The 17,743-nt window shown below is 45.8% G+C and overlaps 1 protein-coding gene across 41 annotated transcripts in view; it reads right to left on the minus strand.

Moving 5' to 3' along the window:
• The window catches only part of ANK3 (ankyrin 3), a 493,966-nt gene that overhangs the window by 95,021 nt on the left and 381,202 nt on the right, over nucleotides 1-17,743 (minus strand). For 30 of the 41 annotated variants that reach the window (XM_077350673.1, XM_077350676.1, XM_077350705.1 and 27 more), the window contains 3 exons: nucleotides 17,458-17,553; nucleotides 13,010-13,082; nucleotides 12,821-12,883 (listed from right to left, as the gene is read on the minus strand). In XM_077350673.1, the coding sequence (XP_077206788.1) occupies nucleotides 12,821-12,883; nucleotides 13,010-13,082; nucleotides 17,458-17,553 (232 nt within the window). The remainder of the gene's footprint in view (nucleotides 1-12,820; nucleotides 12,884-13,009; nucleotides 13,083-17,457; nucleotides 17,554-17,743) is intronic. The other 11 variants (XM_077350686.1, XM_077350685.1, XM_077350684.1 and 8 more) reach the window with 1 other exon arrangement.

Raw genomic sequence — 17,743 nt, forward strand, 5'->3', positions numbered from 1 at the left:
CCAAATGTTGTTGAATCCAATTTTTAAACCTTGATTTTGTTGGTACCGATAAATAATAGTTCAACTTTATCAATATTTTACATTTTTATTCCTGTGAGTGAAGAAGAGTTGGTTCTTATATACCGCTTGTTTCTGCCAGAGGGAGTCTCAAAGCGGCTTACAGTCACCTTCCCTTTCCTCTCCCCACAACAGACACCCTGTGAGGGAGGTGAGACTGAGAAAGCCCTGATATTACTAAAAAAAGAAGAGTTGGTTCTTATATGTCACTTTTCTCTCTCTGAAGGAGTCTCAAAGCAGCTTACGTTCTCCTTCCCTTTCCTCTCCCCACAACAGACACCGTGTGAGGTGAGTGAGGCTGAGAGAACCCTGATATTACTGCTCGGTCAGAACCGCTTCATCAGTGCTGTGGTGAGCCCAAGGTCACCCAGCTGGTTGCATGTGGGGAAGTGCAGAATCAAACCCGCTCGCCAGATTAGACGTCCGCACTCCTAACCACTCCACCAAGCATTTATTTATATTTCTCTACACCAAGTGGTTGGATAGGGAGGGCCCCAGTGCACTGCTTTCCCTGGGGGGGGGGGCTATAACTGCTGTGACGACAGCCCTGCCAGTAGTCAAAATCAATTTTGTAGACAGTGGATTTATTCCCGTCACGCCCCCACAAAATGCATAGGCTACTGGTATGAACTGAATCTTTAGATAATACTGGGGGGTGGGATGGGAGTGGGGGCTTGTTAGCCAACTGTATCCATGGGGTAGTTGTGCTGGTCTGCAGGAGAACTGTTAGATTTTAGTCCAGCAGCGCCTTCGAGACCAACAAGCGTTCCAGGGTGCATGCTTTCGATGGTCAGCACTCCCTTCATCAGACACAGCAGAGTCGAAATGGAAATCTGAGCCCTTTTGCCCTAGTCAGGAGGAGGGGTGTCTTAAAGAATGCTTGGAGAGGCTGCAAAGGCTCAGCATCTCTTATTATTAGCTTGATTAGAGCAGAAGGGACATGCTTGGGGCATAATATTAGCTCCCGTAGTGCATTGAAAATCCTGCTGGAGCCATTTCCCCTCCACTCTAATCCAGCTGACTGCAACTCAAGCAGGGCCTTTGCAAGCCTCCTAGACTACTGACGAATAAAAGGGCACAGATTCTCCATTTCTGCTCTACTGCGCCTGATGAAGGAAGTGTTGCCTCTCAAAAACGTACACCCTGAACCTGTTCTTGGTCTCTAAGGTGCTCCTCGACCCAAATCCTACTGGACTTATTTGGAACGGTTTAGGGCTTGTAATGTCCTTGGGTTGGAGGCAACACCTAGGCAACTTTTGAGAGATGCTCAAAGGAAGCCCAGTAGTGTTGATCATACTGGTCTCAAGCTCCCCATGTTTTCTTGGGCAGCAAAGGTTGGGAGGGCACTTCCACCTACCTCCAGTGTGCTATAGCAGGGGTATTCAACCTGTGGTCCTCCAGATGTTCATGGACTACAATTCCCATGAACCCCTGCCAGCAAACGCTGGCAGGGGCACGTGGGAATTGTAGTCCATGAACATCTGGAGGACCACAGGTTGAATACCCCTGTGCTATAGGATCCTCTGGTGATACTCAGAAGACCACATATTCTTTTCTGATACTACCCCCTCGTCCTCCAAAAATGGACCATCAGATGATTCCCCCCCACACATATTTTCAGGCAGCCACTAAATATTGTTGCATTAGATGGAACATTTTAGACCAGGGTCGCCAAACTGTGGCTCTCCAGATGTCCATGGACTACAATTACCATGAATCCATGCCAGCTGCTGGCAAGAGTTCATGGTCATTGTAGTCCACAGACATCTGGAGAGTCAGTTTGGCAACCCCTGTTTAAACACTTATATGTGGGGTTACAGAATGGTCACTTTCTGTATGGGTCTTCATATGACTATGGGTTCCCTTTCAAATATTACTCTTGGGCTTTTATGACAATACTGCCCATCTTTGTGTATTTTGTTTCCATCACTTCAAGTACACACACACAGAAAGGCAGAAGTGTTTTTTTATTTTAAAAAATCAGCTGTATTGGGGCTGAATGCAGGAGACATTAATTCTCTGTCCATCCCCACATCTTTTCTCTCTCCCTCATTTTCTTCCCCGAGATGGTTCCTCACTGCTCCACACTGGAACAGAATGAAAAATGAACAAGACAAGGCTCTCCAGGGCACTGGTGTGTGTGGGAACGCAAGAATGAACATTCTAATCCCTTTCTTCTCGTAACTATGAGGACACGTGGAACAGAACTGCAGAAGTCAACAAAAAGGGGGGAAACACAGTGAGGGGCAATACGGAGCTGTTTCCCCCTCTTAACTACACTATAACTCAGGTTTTCTCAGCAGAGGTTTCATGAATGCTTGGGGTTTCTCGGTGGCCCTGGAGGGTTTCGCCGACTGGGTGGGAGTTAATAATTTTTAATTTTAAAAAAATTATTGGATATGACCTTATATGACCAATGATGGGCCTGGAGGGGGTGGAAAGTTATGGCTCCATTCATAAAAATCCTTTCTGGCCGAGGCTCATCACATGTGGTAGTGATTAGAGTCCAGTGAGGGAAGTGCTCTCATTTTAACTCAACTGCATTGTGGGGGTGGCAGGGGGCAGCAGAGTGGCAGAATGCCTGCCCCAGCCCACTTCCGGGCCCAGCAGAGTAGGCCGTTGAGCCATTGCTGGCGGGGGGTGGGGCAACAGGGCATGATGTCACATCCAGTGGGAGTGTCTGAGTGATGTCACTTCTGGTGACATGTGATTTCTGGGGGCGTGGCAGAGTCGTGTGGCCTGCTGATATCACTTCTAGAGTTTCTCGAAGCCTGAAGAATGTTTCAGGGGTTTCTCAACAGTAAAAAGATTGATAAAGGCTGATAAAGGAGCACAGAACACAGGTGAGAAAAGGAAAGGAATTCAGCTGGGGGGCCACCCTCCAGAGCAGATCTCTGGACTCCCTAGGATTACAGCTTATGTCCAGACTACAGAGATCAGTTCCTCTAGAGAAAATAGATGCCTTGGAGGCTGGACTCTATGTAGGGTTGCCAGGTGGTGGCTGGAGATTTCCTGTATTACAATTGATCTCCAGGCAACAGAGATCAGTTCACCTGGAGAAAATGACCACTTTGCCAATACTTGTGCCTGGGGATTTTCAATAGCACCCGTAAAACAGATGGCATAACCCACAACAGATCATGAATACAAAATACAGGGCAAGGAGGAAATCAGTCATAGAATCATAGAGTTGAAAGGGACCTCATGGGTCATCTAGTCCAACCTCCTGCACTATGCAGGACACTCACAACCCTATCGCCGCCTCCTTGAACCTTCACAGAATCATTCTCTCCATCAGATGGCTATCCAGCCTCTGTTTAAAAATTTCCAAAGATGGAGAACTCACCACCTCCCGAGGAAGCCTATTTTACTGAGAAACCGCTCTAACTGTCAGGAACTTCTTCCAGATGTTTAGATGGAATTTCTTTTGAATTAATTTCATCCCATTGGTTCTGGTCTGTCCCTCCGGGGCAAGAGACTCTGCTCCATCCTCCATATGGCAGCCTTTTAAATACTTGAAAATGGTTATCAGATCCCCTCTCAGTCGTCTCCTCTCCTGGTTAAACAGACCAACCTCCCCCAACCTTTCCTCATATGTCCTGATCTTTAGAATGAAATACCTGGTGAAATGACTGATTGTTTTTAAGCCCCCCCCCCATGCTGCCATCCACATGCTCAATAACATAGTTTTGAGTCCAGTGACATCTTTAAGACCAACCAATTTTTATTCAAGAAGTGTGCTTGCACAAAAAAAGTTCATACTTTGAATAAAACTTGGTTGGTCTTAAAGGTGCCACTGGATTCCAGCTTCGTTCTGCAACTTCAGACCACCAAGGCGACCCCCCCAAATCAGTTCAGCATAGTCAGACCCAGCCATCCTGAGTTTACTTACCTGAGGCAATTGAATGAGAACCACCTCCTATTTACTGAGTTCCTTGCTTACAAAAGGTAGCTTTCCATTTAGCGAAGCCCATGCCAGCAACATCTCTCACTTGAGAAGAACTGTACAATACAAAAATCTCTCTTCTAGCTGGTTCAGAAAGTGGCCTCTAGTAACAGCTTCTGGATTCATACGGATTTTGAAACTTGTTCCTAACACAAATTGGGGTGGGTGGGGGGGCTTTGGATCCTGGTAACTTTGCTAAGTGCTGTTGTGAGGCCTGCCAGAAAAGCCCATTAAAGCTCAGGCTTATTTAAAACAAAGACAGTTCTTTGTTAACAGGGGCTGGATTTGCATATAAAAAGCAAGGATGACTGGCAAGAACTGAAAGCAGCAGGTAAACAAGTCATTCTCTTTCATCCATTATCTTGGAAGGAACTTCCTGTTTTCTGAAAGGCAAAGAGTGCTCACCCCCCCCCCCAATGTTTGCAGTTTGGTCATTAATTAATATGGACTTGATGAAGGGCTAACAGTTTATGGAAAGGGATGCTCATGGAGTGGCTTCTCTTCACTAACAGAAGAACGAACAAAGTTCTAATTTCCACTGCCTTTCAGCAATCATTTATTGTTGACAGTCACCAGGTAGGATCTGGAGGCCTTCTGGAATGACAACTTATCCCCAGGCAACAGAGATAAGTTTCTGTGAACAAGATACCTGCTTTGGAGGTGGAGTGTATTGGCATTATACCCTGTTAAGGCCCCTCCCACTACCGTCCTCAGGCACCACCCCCAAATCTCCAATAATTTCCCAATCCGAAATGGGCAACTCTATGATATTATGAAGAGCCTCTGGTGGCGCAGAGTGGAAAGGCAGCAGACATGCAGTCTGAAAGCTCTGCCCATGAGGCTGGGAGTTCAATCCCAGCAGGCGGCTCAAGGTTGACTCAGCCTTCCATCCTTCCGAGGTCGGTAAAATGAGTACCCAGCTTGCTGGGGGGGTAAACGGTAATGATTGGGGAAGGCACTGGCAAACCACCCTGTATTGAGTCTGCCATGAAAACGCTGGAGGGCGTCACCCCAAGGGTCAGACATGACCCGGTGCTTGCAAAGGGGATACCTTTACCTTTACCTTTTATGATATTATTATTGTTATTGTTATTATTATTTAATTTATGATACAAAAACCGCAGGGATGGTCAAACTGCGGCCCTCCAGATGTCCATGGACTACTATTCCCATGAGCCCCTGCCAGCGAATGCTGGCAAGGGCTCATGGGAATTGTAGTCCACAGACATCTGGAGGGCCACAGTTTGACTACCCCTGCTCTAGTGCATCCATGTCATTTCAGATTTACTGGCAATGCGGCAGAATCCTCAGCAAGGTTGGGTTCTGTTTTAATGTGAAACTGTAAAAAAAAAAAAGGAATGTATTTAAGAACGTTGACTGTGATGTATTTAAGGGTTCTGAAGAATCTGCAAGCTTTCACACTGGTCCATATAATTTCACTGGCCTTCATAAAGTCCATTATATGACTTTCGTTCGAGGATTTTACTAGCAACCAACAGGTGGTGGGAAGTGGCATCAAGTCACAGCGGAGTTATGGCTACTAGGGTTGTGCAATTTGGCAGCTGAAGCTCCGTACCTGCATGTGTGCATTGACCGGTGCACTGGCGCCGGCGCCCTCCCCCCGTGGCACGGTGCTAGCTGCGCTGTGCACAAACAGCCACTTCAGCTGCTCAATCGCACAACCCTAATGGCCACCTTATAGGGCAAGGGTGGCTAAGCATGGCTCTCGAGATATCTGTGGGTTCATGGGGATTGTAGTCCATGGATATCTGGAGAGCCACCGTTTGGCCACCCCTGCTGTAGGTCTTCCAAGGCAAGAGACCAGCAGAGGTGGTTTTCCATTGCCTGCCTCTGCATAGTGATTGTGGACTCCTTTGTTGTTTCCCACCTGAATAGTAAGCATAACATCATGTACAGCTTTAGCTCCTCACTGTTCAATGGAGTTTCCCCTAAAGAGATTAAGAAAGCCATGGTGGAGCCTTTACTGAAGAAGGAATTCTTGGCTCCTCAAGTGTTGGCTAATTATAGGTCGGTATACAACTTGCTGTTTTGGGATAAAAGTATTCGAACTGGTGGTGGCGGAACAGTTACAGAAATAGCTGGATGACACATCTGTCTCTGACCCACTTCAATCTGGCTTCAGTCCTGGATTTGGGACAGAGGTGGCTTTAGTGGATTTCGTGGACAATCTCCGTTCATATCTGGATAAAGTGAAATGTCTCCCTTCCCATGAGGGGCAGCAGCTTCCAGGTGGAGTCTAGAGATCTCCCAGAATTAAAACTGACAAAAGAGATCCCTTCTCCTGGAGAAAATGGCTGCTCGGGAGGGTACGGCAGTATATCCCACTGACATTCATCCCCACTCCAAAACCCACCCTCTGAGATTGTACCCACAAATCCCCAGGAACTTTCCTACCTGAAGCTTCCAACCCTACAAGTTGTTCTAATGGTGGGTGTTCTAGAATTCATTCAGAATGCTTACAGCATAATTCAAAATAGAACAAGTTTGCTGAAAACTAAGTTACTCAAGTCAGTTGCCTATCGCTTGCCCTCTTTTATGTATTGAAATTTATCCTAATTGAGCCCTATGGAAGGCTCTTGCGAAGACGAAGGAGGCAAGGCGTATGAGATATGCTAGGTAGAAACAATTCTATTTGCACAGGAATTATTGTTACCCTCCTGACTCAGCTTCAGTTCAACAGATTCACCTGAACAAAATTTCTGAATTATTTAGGGCTGGGGCAATACGCTGATAAAACTTAAAGGAGCAAACACAATTGCTCAAAGCTGTAGGACAGTCTGCCTGGGCATTGTATTGAAGGCAGACAAATGTGAAAATACCACTTTCTACTCATTCTTTGGTTCAAGCTAGATTATACAGGGTATGTTTCTTTTGGACACAGTGGCTCTGAAATAATCTCGACACAAATAGAGCTTGAGGAATCATTACACAGGTGCAGAAACAACACATGGGCAAGCAGTGCTGGTCTCCGAGATGCATCTACCCGGTTTTTCAGAATCCACAAGCCCTTCATTTCTCAGATTTAAGAATGACATTTTCATAACCTGTCTACAAACCGGAGGCACCAATTCCAGTCCCCACTGCCCTGTCTATGTGATACAAGATGCGGGCTAAGCTGGCTGTAGATAAAGAGCAGCTGAATCGCCGACTAAGCAAACATTTCTGGTCAACCATCAATTAACAGGCTATAAAAAGGGATACAGAGAAGGTCATAGCCCAGTGCAAGAAGTCTACTTTCTGAGGAATCACAGAGGAGTACCTTTTAAACAAGGACATCAGGATTCATTGGCCTGTATAGTCCTCTGTACTTTATATACTCTCTTTTTTTAGCCTATGAAAGCTTTTTTGTTTTAGGTCATCTATCACCAACCATTCCAGTAATCAAGTCCAGAACCTGCTATCTAGTTGAGAGTAAAGACCGGATATTAAAACTTGCACCCCTGTAATCTTTCCACATGTGTTCCTGGCTGATAAGCACCTATCGGTTTTCTTCAACAATACTTGTATATCCAGATCAGGCATCAGTTTGAACAACATTATCATACATAAACGTTTTATTCTATTATATTAAAAGAAGCAGCGATGACATCAGAGAATGCCCCAAGAAGGTTAATGGCGTTTGATTAACACAGTGAAGAAAGGTCTGGAGAAAATATCAGAGGGTTATCTTCAGTAATTGCTCTAATTAAGAAAGGTCCAGTGTGCATCGAAGCACAACTATCGCTAAGAGAATTAACAAGGTACGTTAGTGAAAGAAAAGTGTGCTGCATATACACAACCATGTAACACTGATGATTTTTTACTGAAAATTTATCAACCATCTCAGAGTAGCAATTCTTGGGGACCCTCCAGTGAACAAATTACAGAGATTTGAACTTATCAGTACTGTTCATTGGAAGAGCATATATCTAAGATCCCAGGTTCAAGCCTTTAAATTTGCAGTTAGAATCTTAGGGCTTAGGAAGATCCAGGTCTGAGGCACTGCAAAACTACTATTTAGCTAGACAGTTTCACAGCCCAACCTGTTATAAGAGAGCTCCCTATAAAATTGCACTTACCTGTAACTGTTACACATGTCAGCCACTGAAGGTCCTCTATAGATACCTGTAGCCCTAATAATGCCAGGTTTGTGTGTGGACGTTGCACCAGGTAAAACTGGCCCTGACTGGCCCTCAGTGGGGGGGTGCACCCAAAAGGGAGGGGGCACTCCCCCACTGAGAGCCAATCATGGAGCTTCCCTGTCCTCCCCCTCCCCCTCATCCCTACTACAACTTCTAAGCAGTGAGCAGGGTGGGAGAAGAGCTAGTCACCCTCTGAGCAAGATGCCCATAGTGAATCTTGTTACTCCGGAGAATAAGGAGATGGTGGCTGGATGCCCTTGGAGGTGCTGTGCATGCTGTGCTAGCCTTGGTGGTCCAGCTCCCCTGGCTGGGCCACCATGCTCTGCAGCTGGACGTCTGCCCACTGGGGAGCAGGGGAGGTTGTCTGGGAATGCCCCACAGCACTGCAGGTACAATGCAGGCTCAGGTTGTCTGGCTCCCCTAGCTGGGCCACTGAATTCTGAGGCCTCCTGCTCATTCAGGGGCAGGGGAGGTCAGCCAGTCATGCTCTGCTGCACCACAGGAACAGCACCAGCCCTGGCAGACTGGCTCACCTGTCCAGGCTGCCATATTCTGAGGCTTTCTGCTTGCCAGGGAGCAGGAGGAGGCTGATCCAATTCCAGAGCCTGGTTTTAAAATGGGCTTTAAAACTAGTTCTAGTATATTGTTAACACTCCAAGGGGAGTCCCTCTCATTCAGTTTGTTAGAGGCCATCTTCCCACCTAACACTCACGTGCTCTGCAGGGTGGAGTCCCCCTTTCACTCCATCCTCTAGAGCTATAATGTCATGGACTCCATCCTATGAACTATCCTATGAGAAAATGGATGCTTTGGAGGGTGGGCTCCTTAGCATTACACTCCCTGAGGTCCCTCCCTGCCCCAAATCCTGCCCACTCCAGGCTCCACCTGAAAAATCTCCAGGTATTTCCCAACCCAGAGTTGGCAACCCTAGGGCCAAGAACAGGGCGACTGAGTCTGGAGCGGTGTGATGCCAAATGAGAGAGCCATTTGCTTGTTCATTTTAATTTAAAGTGCAGTGAGATCATCAGTTAACAAAGCAAATAGTGTTGTTTCCTTGAATGGGAAGCCTTCCACCTTCGCTCTTGTCTCAGGAGGGAGGGCTGCGGAGCCGTAGCCATAGCTCTGGAGGAGGCATCAAGAGAACATCTGCCTGCATGAATTTGTTGTTTGGAAAGGCACAAAGCTTCCGCTTGGGAAAGTTTTGTAAGAAGCTTCTTGTCTTCAGCCAGAAGCTCTACGTAGGAAGCCATCTCTTCCCAGAGGCACAACTGGTATCCTCCCATTATTGCACATAAGTTGACGATGCATAAGTTGAGGGCGGCAGAAGAGTAAACGTTTCTGCTAATTGCATCAATCTTTCATCCCTCTCTGACAGCTGGCAATGAGTGTTTACGCTGATTTGCCTGGATCTCTTTGGCTATGATGGATGAAGCCGGCAATGACAAAATAAATAGGAGTGACCTGCTGGCTGCATTCTATATAAGTTTTCCACTTTCTTGAATGTGGTAGCCATGCTAGCTCTGATGATTTCATCAGTGCCCTTCAGAAAAGGAACAGTGATTATGCCCAGTGAGTTAGCATAAACTATACGTAAGGTCTTATCTGTGGGTCTTGGGTTGCTGGACATCATCTATAATTCCAATGCTTTAGCCAGCCTCATCATTTGCTCTGTGGAGAGATTTGAATCTTCATTAAGTGATACCAGGTCAGGGTCTCCTACAGTGTCATCAGGGGATGGGTCCTACAGTCGACCCAAACCTGGGGACCAGAAGGTGAGTCAGCCCTTCTCTCTTCCTCAGAACCTGAACGCCCCAGAAGGGGCGTGAGAGGTCATTGCAGGAGGGTACCAAACCAGCAGACCGGTAATGTCGCAATTCCATGTGGAGGGGTGTCTCAGCTCTAAAGGTGCCTTCTGTTGTCACCAATCACCTCATTCCTGGGGTCCAGGAGATAGGAAATAATAGGGGTGGCCTAACCAGGGAGGTAGAGGCATTGAAACTTACCATGGAGATGGAGGGGATCAAATTGAGGGGTGAATAATTGCTGGAACTGCTAACACACCTTGACCACGTTCTAGTTCTCCTACAGAGAATGTTCCAGGGAAGCATGTGGACAAGGAGTCAGTAGTGGTGAGACTTTTCTGTTGGAACTGACACTGTATTAATTGGAACTGAAGATTCACTCAATTCTGGGAGTGTCTTAGAAGCAGAGTGTTGTTTTACGTTGTGCTTTAACGTGGAATTTCCCTTCTTCATTGGGGGCTCTTGACATGCAATGCTCAGCTGAACGAACAGGGGAATGGACCGTTTCTGTCCCCAGAATGAAAAGTACCAAGATGCTCAATGGTGGTTAGTTCTAGTGGTTAGTTCTAGCTGGTGATTTTGAAGGCAATGATTGGCTGTGCTCCACCAGGGCAGATGTTTTTGCTGCTGGGCTACTGAAGTAAGAGAGTGCCTTCTCCTGTAAGCGAGCCTTCAAGCACGCTGCTTGATATGAATGGAGTTCTGGTGTAAATTGATATGGTTCTATTGTGGGCCTCACCCAAACATAGATGACATACAAGGTGCTCATCTGAACACATCATCTTCATACCACACTGCAGGGGTAGTCAACCCGTGGTCCTCCAGATGTACATGGACTACAATTCCCATGAGGCCCTGCCAGCATTTGCTGGCAGGGGCTCATGGGAATTGTAGTCCATTGACATCTGGAGGACCGCAGGTTGACTACCCCTGCCACACTGGGTACTTTTCTAAAATAAGGCCTTCTGCAATGTGGCTGATTCAAGAAGAAACTTGAAGAGAAAGTTTGAGGAGAAAACTCACAACCTTCTTAGCTGCGGAGATTACATCCTTACAATGCAGTAGCAAAGAAAGGATTAAGGGAAAGGGAGGCTCCTCTCTGCAGAGAATGAGACTGTTATGTTGGAAGAAGGCCTCTAACAAGCTCTGGAGTTGAGGGGCTCAACTTGGAGGTATTAACGATACACTAGAATTGCTGGAGAGAGCCTCTGGTGGCTGGCCTGAGCAAGTGCAGTACCCAATGTGGGACTGCACAAAATACTGAAAATGAAGCACTAATCTATTTCCACCTATAGCTGTTGCTGCTGTTTCTGAGATCTCAGCACTTCCAGGACAGTTGCTATGGGAACAGAACCTGAAAAGGCTCCTATACTTTTATTTTTTAAATTAGAATGTTAGAGTTCTCCCCGCCCCCAGTTATATAAATTCAAAATACTACATGTAGACAATGGCACATCGGAGAAAAGCAAAATATACAACTGTTGATAGAGGACGTCCCTGTTTGTGAATGAGCAAAGTTTACAAATTGCAATCCAATAATCTATCAGGGTTTACAACTGTTATAAGATGTATTAGTTTTAGTTTATTGCAGCAAGAAGACTCCAGACTTGGTTCTATGTAAATTACATTGATTTTGGCATTCCCAGTGTTTTAAGACAGTCATACTGCGACCAAAGGCTGTTGTATGGGAAGAATTTAATGATGCATGGTTCTTCACAGTGAGAGAAGAAGCCATACCAAGTGCCGTACCATTTCCTATGCAACTCTCTAAAGGTATAGGAGAACTGGGGCCACTGTCTGCACATGAATAGAATGGAGGGGTTGGAAGGGGATCAACAAAACCTGCCTCTCCTCCTTTTAATCTGAACAGCCAGTCAGAAGCCCTACTCGGCAAACACCCCATCTAGCCCTTCTCACTTTCTAAGAGCACTTGTTGAGCCCCAGAAAAAGTGTCTCTGGACATCATGGTGGGCATGAGTACCAGGCTAAAGACCCTTGCACTAGTGCAAGATAGGCTGTAGCTCTCCAGATATCCATGGGCTAGCAGGGGTTCATGGGAGTTGTAGTCAACGAACATATGGAGAGCCACAGTTTGGCCACCCCTGCACTAAAGTGCATCTTTGAACAGAACTGCTATTATAAAGGAAAATAATTGTGGCCTCCATAGAATCATAGAGTTGGAAGGGGCCAACAAGGCCACTTAGGCTTTCATAAGCATAGTGAGGGGGCACTATGAAAATGCAAATCGCCACTCCAAGCACACTGTGCAGCACAGTATGATAACCGGGAGTTTAACCAGGGCAGCATACAAAGGAACAATCCATTGATGGAAACAATCCACTTGGCTTCCCCTGAGATCTACAACTCGGGAAAAAAAAAGAGAGAACCTGTCCCAGGCAATCAAAATCTATATACAGTACAATATTTATACAATACTCCCTAATAAGATATTGAATCCAACATCAAAATGTGTCTTGTCTCTATTTTAATGATTAACGAAGCAACCAAAATGATTTGTGCCGTTTTCAACGTTGAATTTTCATCAGTGGTTGTTTCCTCCTATGATTGTGAAACTTATCCTAGCAAGTTTCCAATATCTCAATATTCATCCAACTCAAAGTTGTAGCATAAACACTATTCATATAACACCGGCCTGATGTTGGATTCAATATCTTATTAAAGAGCATTGTATAAATATTATACTGTATACAGATTTTGATCACCTGGGACAGGTTCTCTCTTTCCCCCCCTGAGATCTAGCAGCTCCCTAAAATGGTAGTGTATATGCAGCACTGACTTGTCATGTTAGGACAGAGACTGAAAAACGTCAAAGGGCAGAGGCAACTGCAATACAAGTGAAATTCCAGAAATACCTTCTTCACCATCTGACATATATTCGCCATCACTGAGCATTTCAGGGGCATTCGCTTTACGAACTGCACGATTTAAGCGGACAAAACGTTAAAAGTCAATTAAACAAACCCAGAACGACAATTGTGTTTACCATTAAGTTATGCTACGACAAACTATGAAAAACAAGCGGAAGCACAGTTACATTGTACCTTCGTCATCAGACATATCCAAAACTTCGTTCATCGTTTCTGGGACATTCATTTTGTGTTTTTCGGTGACGGTCTGTGGAAGAGAACGCAACAGCCTTTCAGCCTGAGTCTACCAACAGCATTTTGTAGGAAATAACAAAATGCTAATCACAAACAGTAATTACATAGCACTTTCCCTTATGTACTCACAATGATATATACATGTACATTGATCTATATAATATCAATGTAATATCAACATATTTCCAGTAATTCCTTGGAAGAAAGATGTTGCTATTATGTTGATTGTATTGTGTGTACCACCCTGAACCGGTTCTGGGAGGCTGGTATAGAAATTCAATAAATAACAACAACAGCAACAATAAAAATTTCTTGATATGTTAGCAAAGAGTCAACTAAATGAGGCACTGGGAGTTCTGGGAACCGAACTTTCCACATGTTTTGTTTGATTTTTAAATAAGGCGCCGTGTGTGTGTGTGTCAGTTTGGTGTAGTGGTTAGGAGTGTGGACTTCTAATCTGGCATGCCGGGTTTGATTCTGTGCTCCTCCACATGCAGCCAGCTGGGTGAAATTGGGCTCGCCACAGCACTGATAAAGCTGTTCTGACCGGGCAGTAATCTCAGGGCTCTCTCAGCCTCAGCTCCCTCACAGGGTGTCTGTTGTGGGGAGAGGAAGGGAAGGCGACTGTAAGCCGCTTTGAGACTCCTTTGGGGAGAGAAAAGCGGCATATAAGAACCAACTCTTCTTCTTCATAAATTGCAGTTAAGGTGACAGTATTATTTTTCCAATCCAAAACAGTGCCAGGGAACTGCTACTTGCCCAGCTGTGGTAAACTTAGAGATACCGATTCAGGTATCTGTGTGTTCACACCACCAGGCACAAATGGCAACTCCCAGAGGCTGTTTTGGGGATGGATAATGGCAGGGGAGAGGGGGAGAAAGTTTTAATTCCCTCCTCCCTTCATGGTCTTCCTGGAAATGGGTCTCCCATGTGCCTGATTTTTAGGGGGGAGGGTGCAAGTTCTATCTATTCATGGACTTGCCAGTTCCTGTGCAGTTTAACCCTGAGTTTGGACTAAGAATATCAATGTCTGCAGTTCATTCTTTTAACTTAAAAAAAGCACAGGAACAAGAAAGAAACCGAATAACATCCTGACTTTATCGACAACTTCCTCCTTGCATTTTTTTTTTTTTGGTCTAAGTCAGTATCGGGGCAAAATTCAAACAGAATGACTAGTAAGTGAAATGAAAGACTGAGAGGGAAACATGGTTTCCTCAGCAAAAAGATCACAATATTGGTAACATAAAAAACTTCTAGAGAGAGAAATGCTGTGAAGAGTTTCCCTCCTGTCAACTCTCTCTTCCTTCAAGGAGCACAAGGAATAGCTGAATCTCCCCTCAGCTATTCTCCCCCTCATAACAACCCTTTGAGGTAGAACTTTGAGGTCCTAGGCCACCAGTGAGCTTCGAGGTCAAACTGGGCCTCATCAGTCCTAGCATGACATTCAAGCCATCCTGGTTCTCAAATCCATATTAAAAAACCAGCTAGTCTGTTTTCACAGGATACCAATGGGAGGTTTTAAAAAATGCATTTCAGCCTGTTTTCTCAGTAGTTCCCCTGCCCCCATTACAAAAGATTATTCAAGATTCATGTCCTGGGACTGATCCAAAAGATACTCCACAGCAAACAACATTTATCTCTCCCTGGGTGGTCCGGATGATTTTAAACTCCCAGACTTGTTCCCGTCTTGAGTCACATTAGCCAACTAAACCGTGCCACAGGTATGGCAAGCAGGCAGATTTTGTTCTCCTGCAATCAGTGTTCACTTCCTTTGGTTTACACTAGAGTTTGCTTATCTATCTGAAGTTTGTCCCAGCCCTGACGGCTGCAGGCTGCAGCAGTTTTGCAACGGGTTCTTTCTCCCCGATTTGCAAGAGTCTGCTGATTTGCAAACTTTGGTGCCCTTTGCACTTCACAGCATTGGTGTGAGGTTTGCTTTCCTGTGGATCCATCCCAAACTGATGCTCTGTTGCTTGGAAGCCCAGCATCATGAGCATGTGGGACAAAGGAATGAATTTCCCCGCATGCTGGGTTCACTGGTGAGGTGCAAGGATCAGATCAGAAAGACTTACGCAATATGGTGGCCAGGCATGAGTTCTGTTGTGGCAAGATGAAACCATGGAAATCAGAACTCTATAAAACTGCTTGAGGTTACTGGTCTCTAGCTAGGGGCTGGAGTTCTCCCAGAACTACATCTGGTCTCCAGACTACAGAGATTAGTTCCTTGGAAGAAATGGCAGTTTTAGAAGACAGACTCTGGACCAGACTGATTCTCCAGATGTCCAGCATGTGCTGGCAGGGGCTCATGGGAACTGTAGTCCATGGACATCTGGAAAGCAACAGGCTGGCCATCCTTGCTGTATGGTATCACATCCCTGCTGAGCTCCCTCCCCTACCCAGTCTCTGTTTTCCCCAGGCACTGCCCCCCAAATTGCCCAAGTTGGAGCAGACAACTCTAATACTGCTATAACGCCTAACACTGCTATAACATCCAAATAATACTCCTACTGCAATCTGCAAAGGAATGAGAAGTGTCACATACAAGGCCACATCCTTCAAACCCTGAGTCCTCTTACGATTCTCCTTAGGGCATTCTGTAACCTGCCCCTCTCCAAACTCCTGTATGTGGTACCTGAACATTCTTAGCTCTTGGATATTGAGGAAACATCAAGAAAAAAATAGGATTATTTGGGAAACCTATGAGGTGTCTCCCTGAAGCCTCCACTATGCATGCAGAATGAGTGGGATTGAGTGCACAGATGGGGAAAATGGTTCCATGCACAGTACAAAGCCTGACGATGGAATCAGAGGTGATGACACGTCAAAGGAACACCACCAAAAACAGCAGTTTCATTTTGTGTTCTGGCACTTCTCCAGTAACGTTACGAAAGACACAGTGTCATCAAGGCACGTACTTCTTAGCCTCCACACCACAGCAGTGGCTGGTTCTGGAATGAGGAGCAGGGCGTAAGCACTGGGCGAGAGGAGGTCTGTGGCACAGAATTATCGGGTGGGGAAAGAAGAAAGCTGCCATTCGTTGACATTTTCCCTTTGGTCTAAATTCTGCTTTAATGGTGTAGCTTCATATCATAATATGAAAAATGAAAAATTCATTCCTGGAGAAGGCTGGCCTAGATATTGCGACCTTAGTAACATTGAGGTCGGATTATAGTAGTGTGTTCTATGTGGGGCTGTCCTTCAAGATGGCTCAGGAACACAACTGGTGCATAATGCAGCCTCAAGAACACTTATGGAGAGTTGCCACAATAAATACAGAACCAATGTAATATGCTAATTATACGGCCTCCCAGTGTGCTTTCTGGCCCAATTCTGCTTTAGCAGAGCCCTAAATGGCTTAGGTTCAAGGTACTTGAAGGACAGCCTTCACCCATATGATCCTCCTGAAAAATCCTACAGCACGGTTTCCCAACCTCTCAATGGTACCGCAGCATGGGGGGTTTCAAAATGGTGGCTAGGGAGAGCCCCTGTCATTTCCAGCTCTGAGCAAAGAGGAAAGAAAATGGCAGGGGGGGGTTCCGATTTATTTTTTTAAATTCTAACCATATTTCGGCAGAATGACGTGCCCCCTCCCAAAGTGGTCAATGATGGGCCTGGAGGGGGTGGGAATGGGAGGTCCCCCAGCCATTTAAATTTTTGCCAGCTGAGGCTCCCTTCACTTCTGGAGGACATGGCAGGGACTTGTGGCTAGCCGGTGCCTCAAAGTGCAAAAATTATTTCAGCAGTACCTCCGCAGGGTTCTGCTTAAATGTCTGGCCAAGAGGGTTCTTGCTGTGGGAACCTGCTCTTTCCGAGGCTAGCTTAGCAGGAACCCAAAAGAGGACTGCCCATGGACTGTGGCATTCCCACCCCAGAATGACTGGTCTACCATAACGAGGGATTAAAATGTGGAATTCGCTGCCAGAGGATGCAGTGATGGCCACAGGCACAGATGACTTTAAACGGAGATCAGACAGCTGTCATGCTGTCCCCAAGCATTCCATGATTTGTGCAGACAGCTTTGTGACCTGTATAAATAAAGGCTTGCTTACATGTTAGCCTCAGAGCCAGAAATTATGTCAGATGTAGCATGGATGTTTGCCTAGATCAGAGGTGGGCAGCTTTCTCGGCTACAGCATATCCACTGGGGAGTTCTCTTTTTGTTTCAAGCTTATTTCGGTAATGAGGAGTTCTAGAGTTTTTGTTTTGAGAAGGAACACAATGAAAGGAGGCGTTTTTCAGGTTGGGAGGAAGCTCTGCGAGAAACAGTTATGAGGACAAGTTGACCAGGCCTGTTCTAAACCATATATTCCAATAGCATTCAATTCATAACATCTTTGTTAGAGGAAAAGCTGGTCTTATACACACTACCGAAACAGAGCCGTACTTACAATTGTGGTCATGGTCTCTTCCGTCACCACCTTCAGAGTGTCGACCACTGAGATGTAGCCAAGGCGTTTGGCGATCGCGAGGGCGGTGTTCCCATTCTAAACAACGGGAAAGATTGCTATGAAGAGGATCTAAGGCTCAAGAGAGGGCTAGAGGGAGGGAGCGCTAATACAGTTTGCTGACAGTCAAGGAAACGTAACGTGAAGAAAGCACCAAAACCACTGAGAGCCACTGATGCTGCAGCAGGGAGCTAATGTTTTGTGTGACACTGGCCGATTGCCCCAGAAG

Source organism: Paroedura picta, chromosome 8 (genome assembly GCF_049243985.1).
Source record: "Paroedura picta isolate Pp20150507F chromosome 8, Ppicta_v3.0, whole genome shotgun sequence".
Taxonomy (NCBI): domain Eukaryota; kingdom Metazoa; phylum Chordata; class Lepidosauria; order Squamata; family Gekkonidae; genus Paroedura; species Paroedura picta.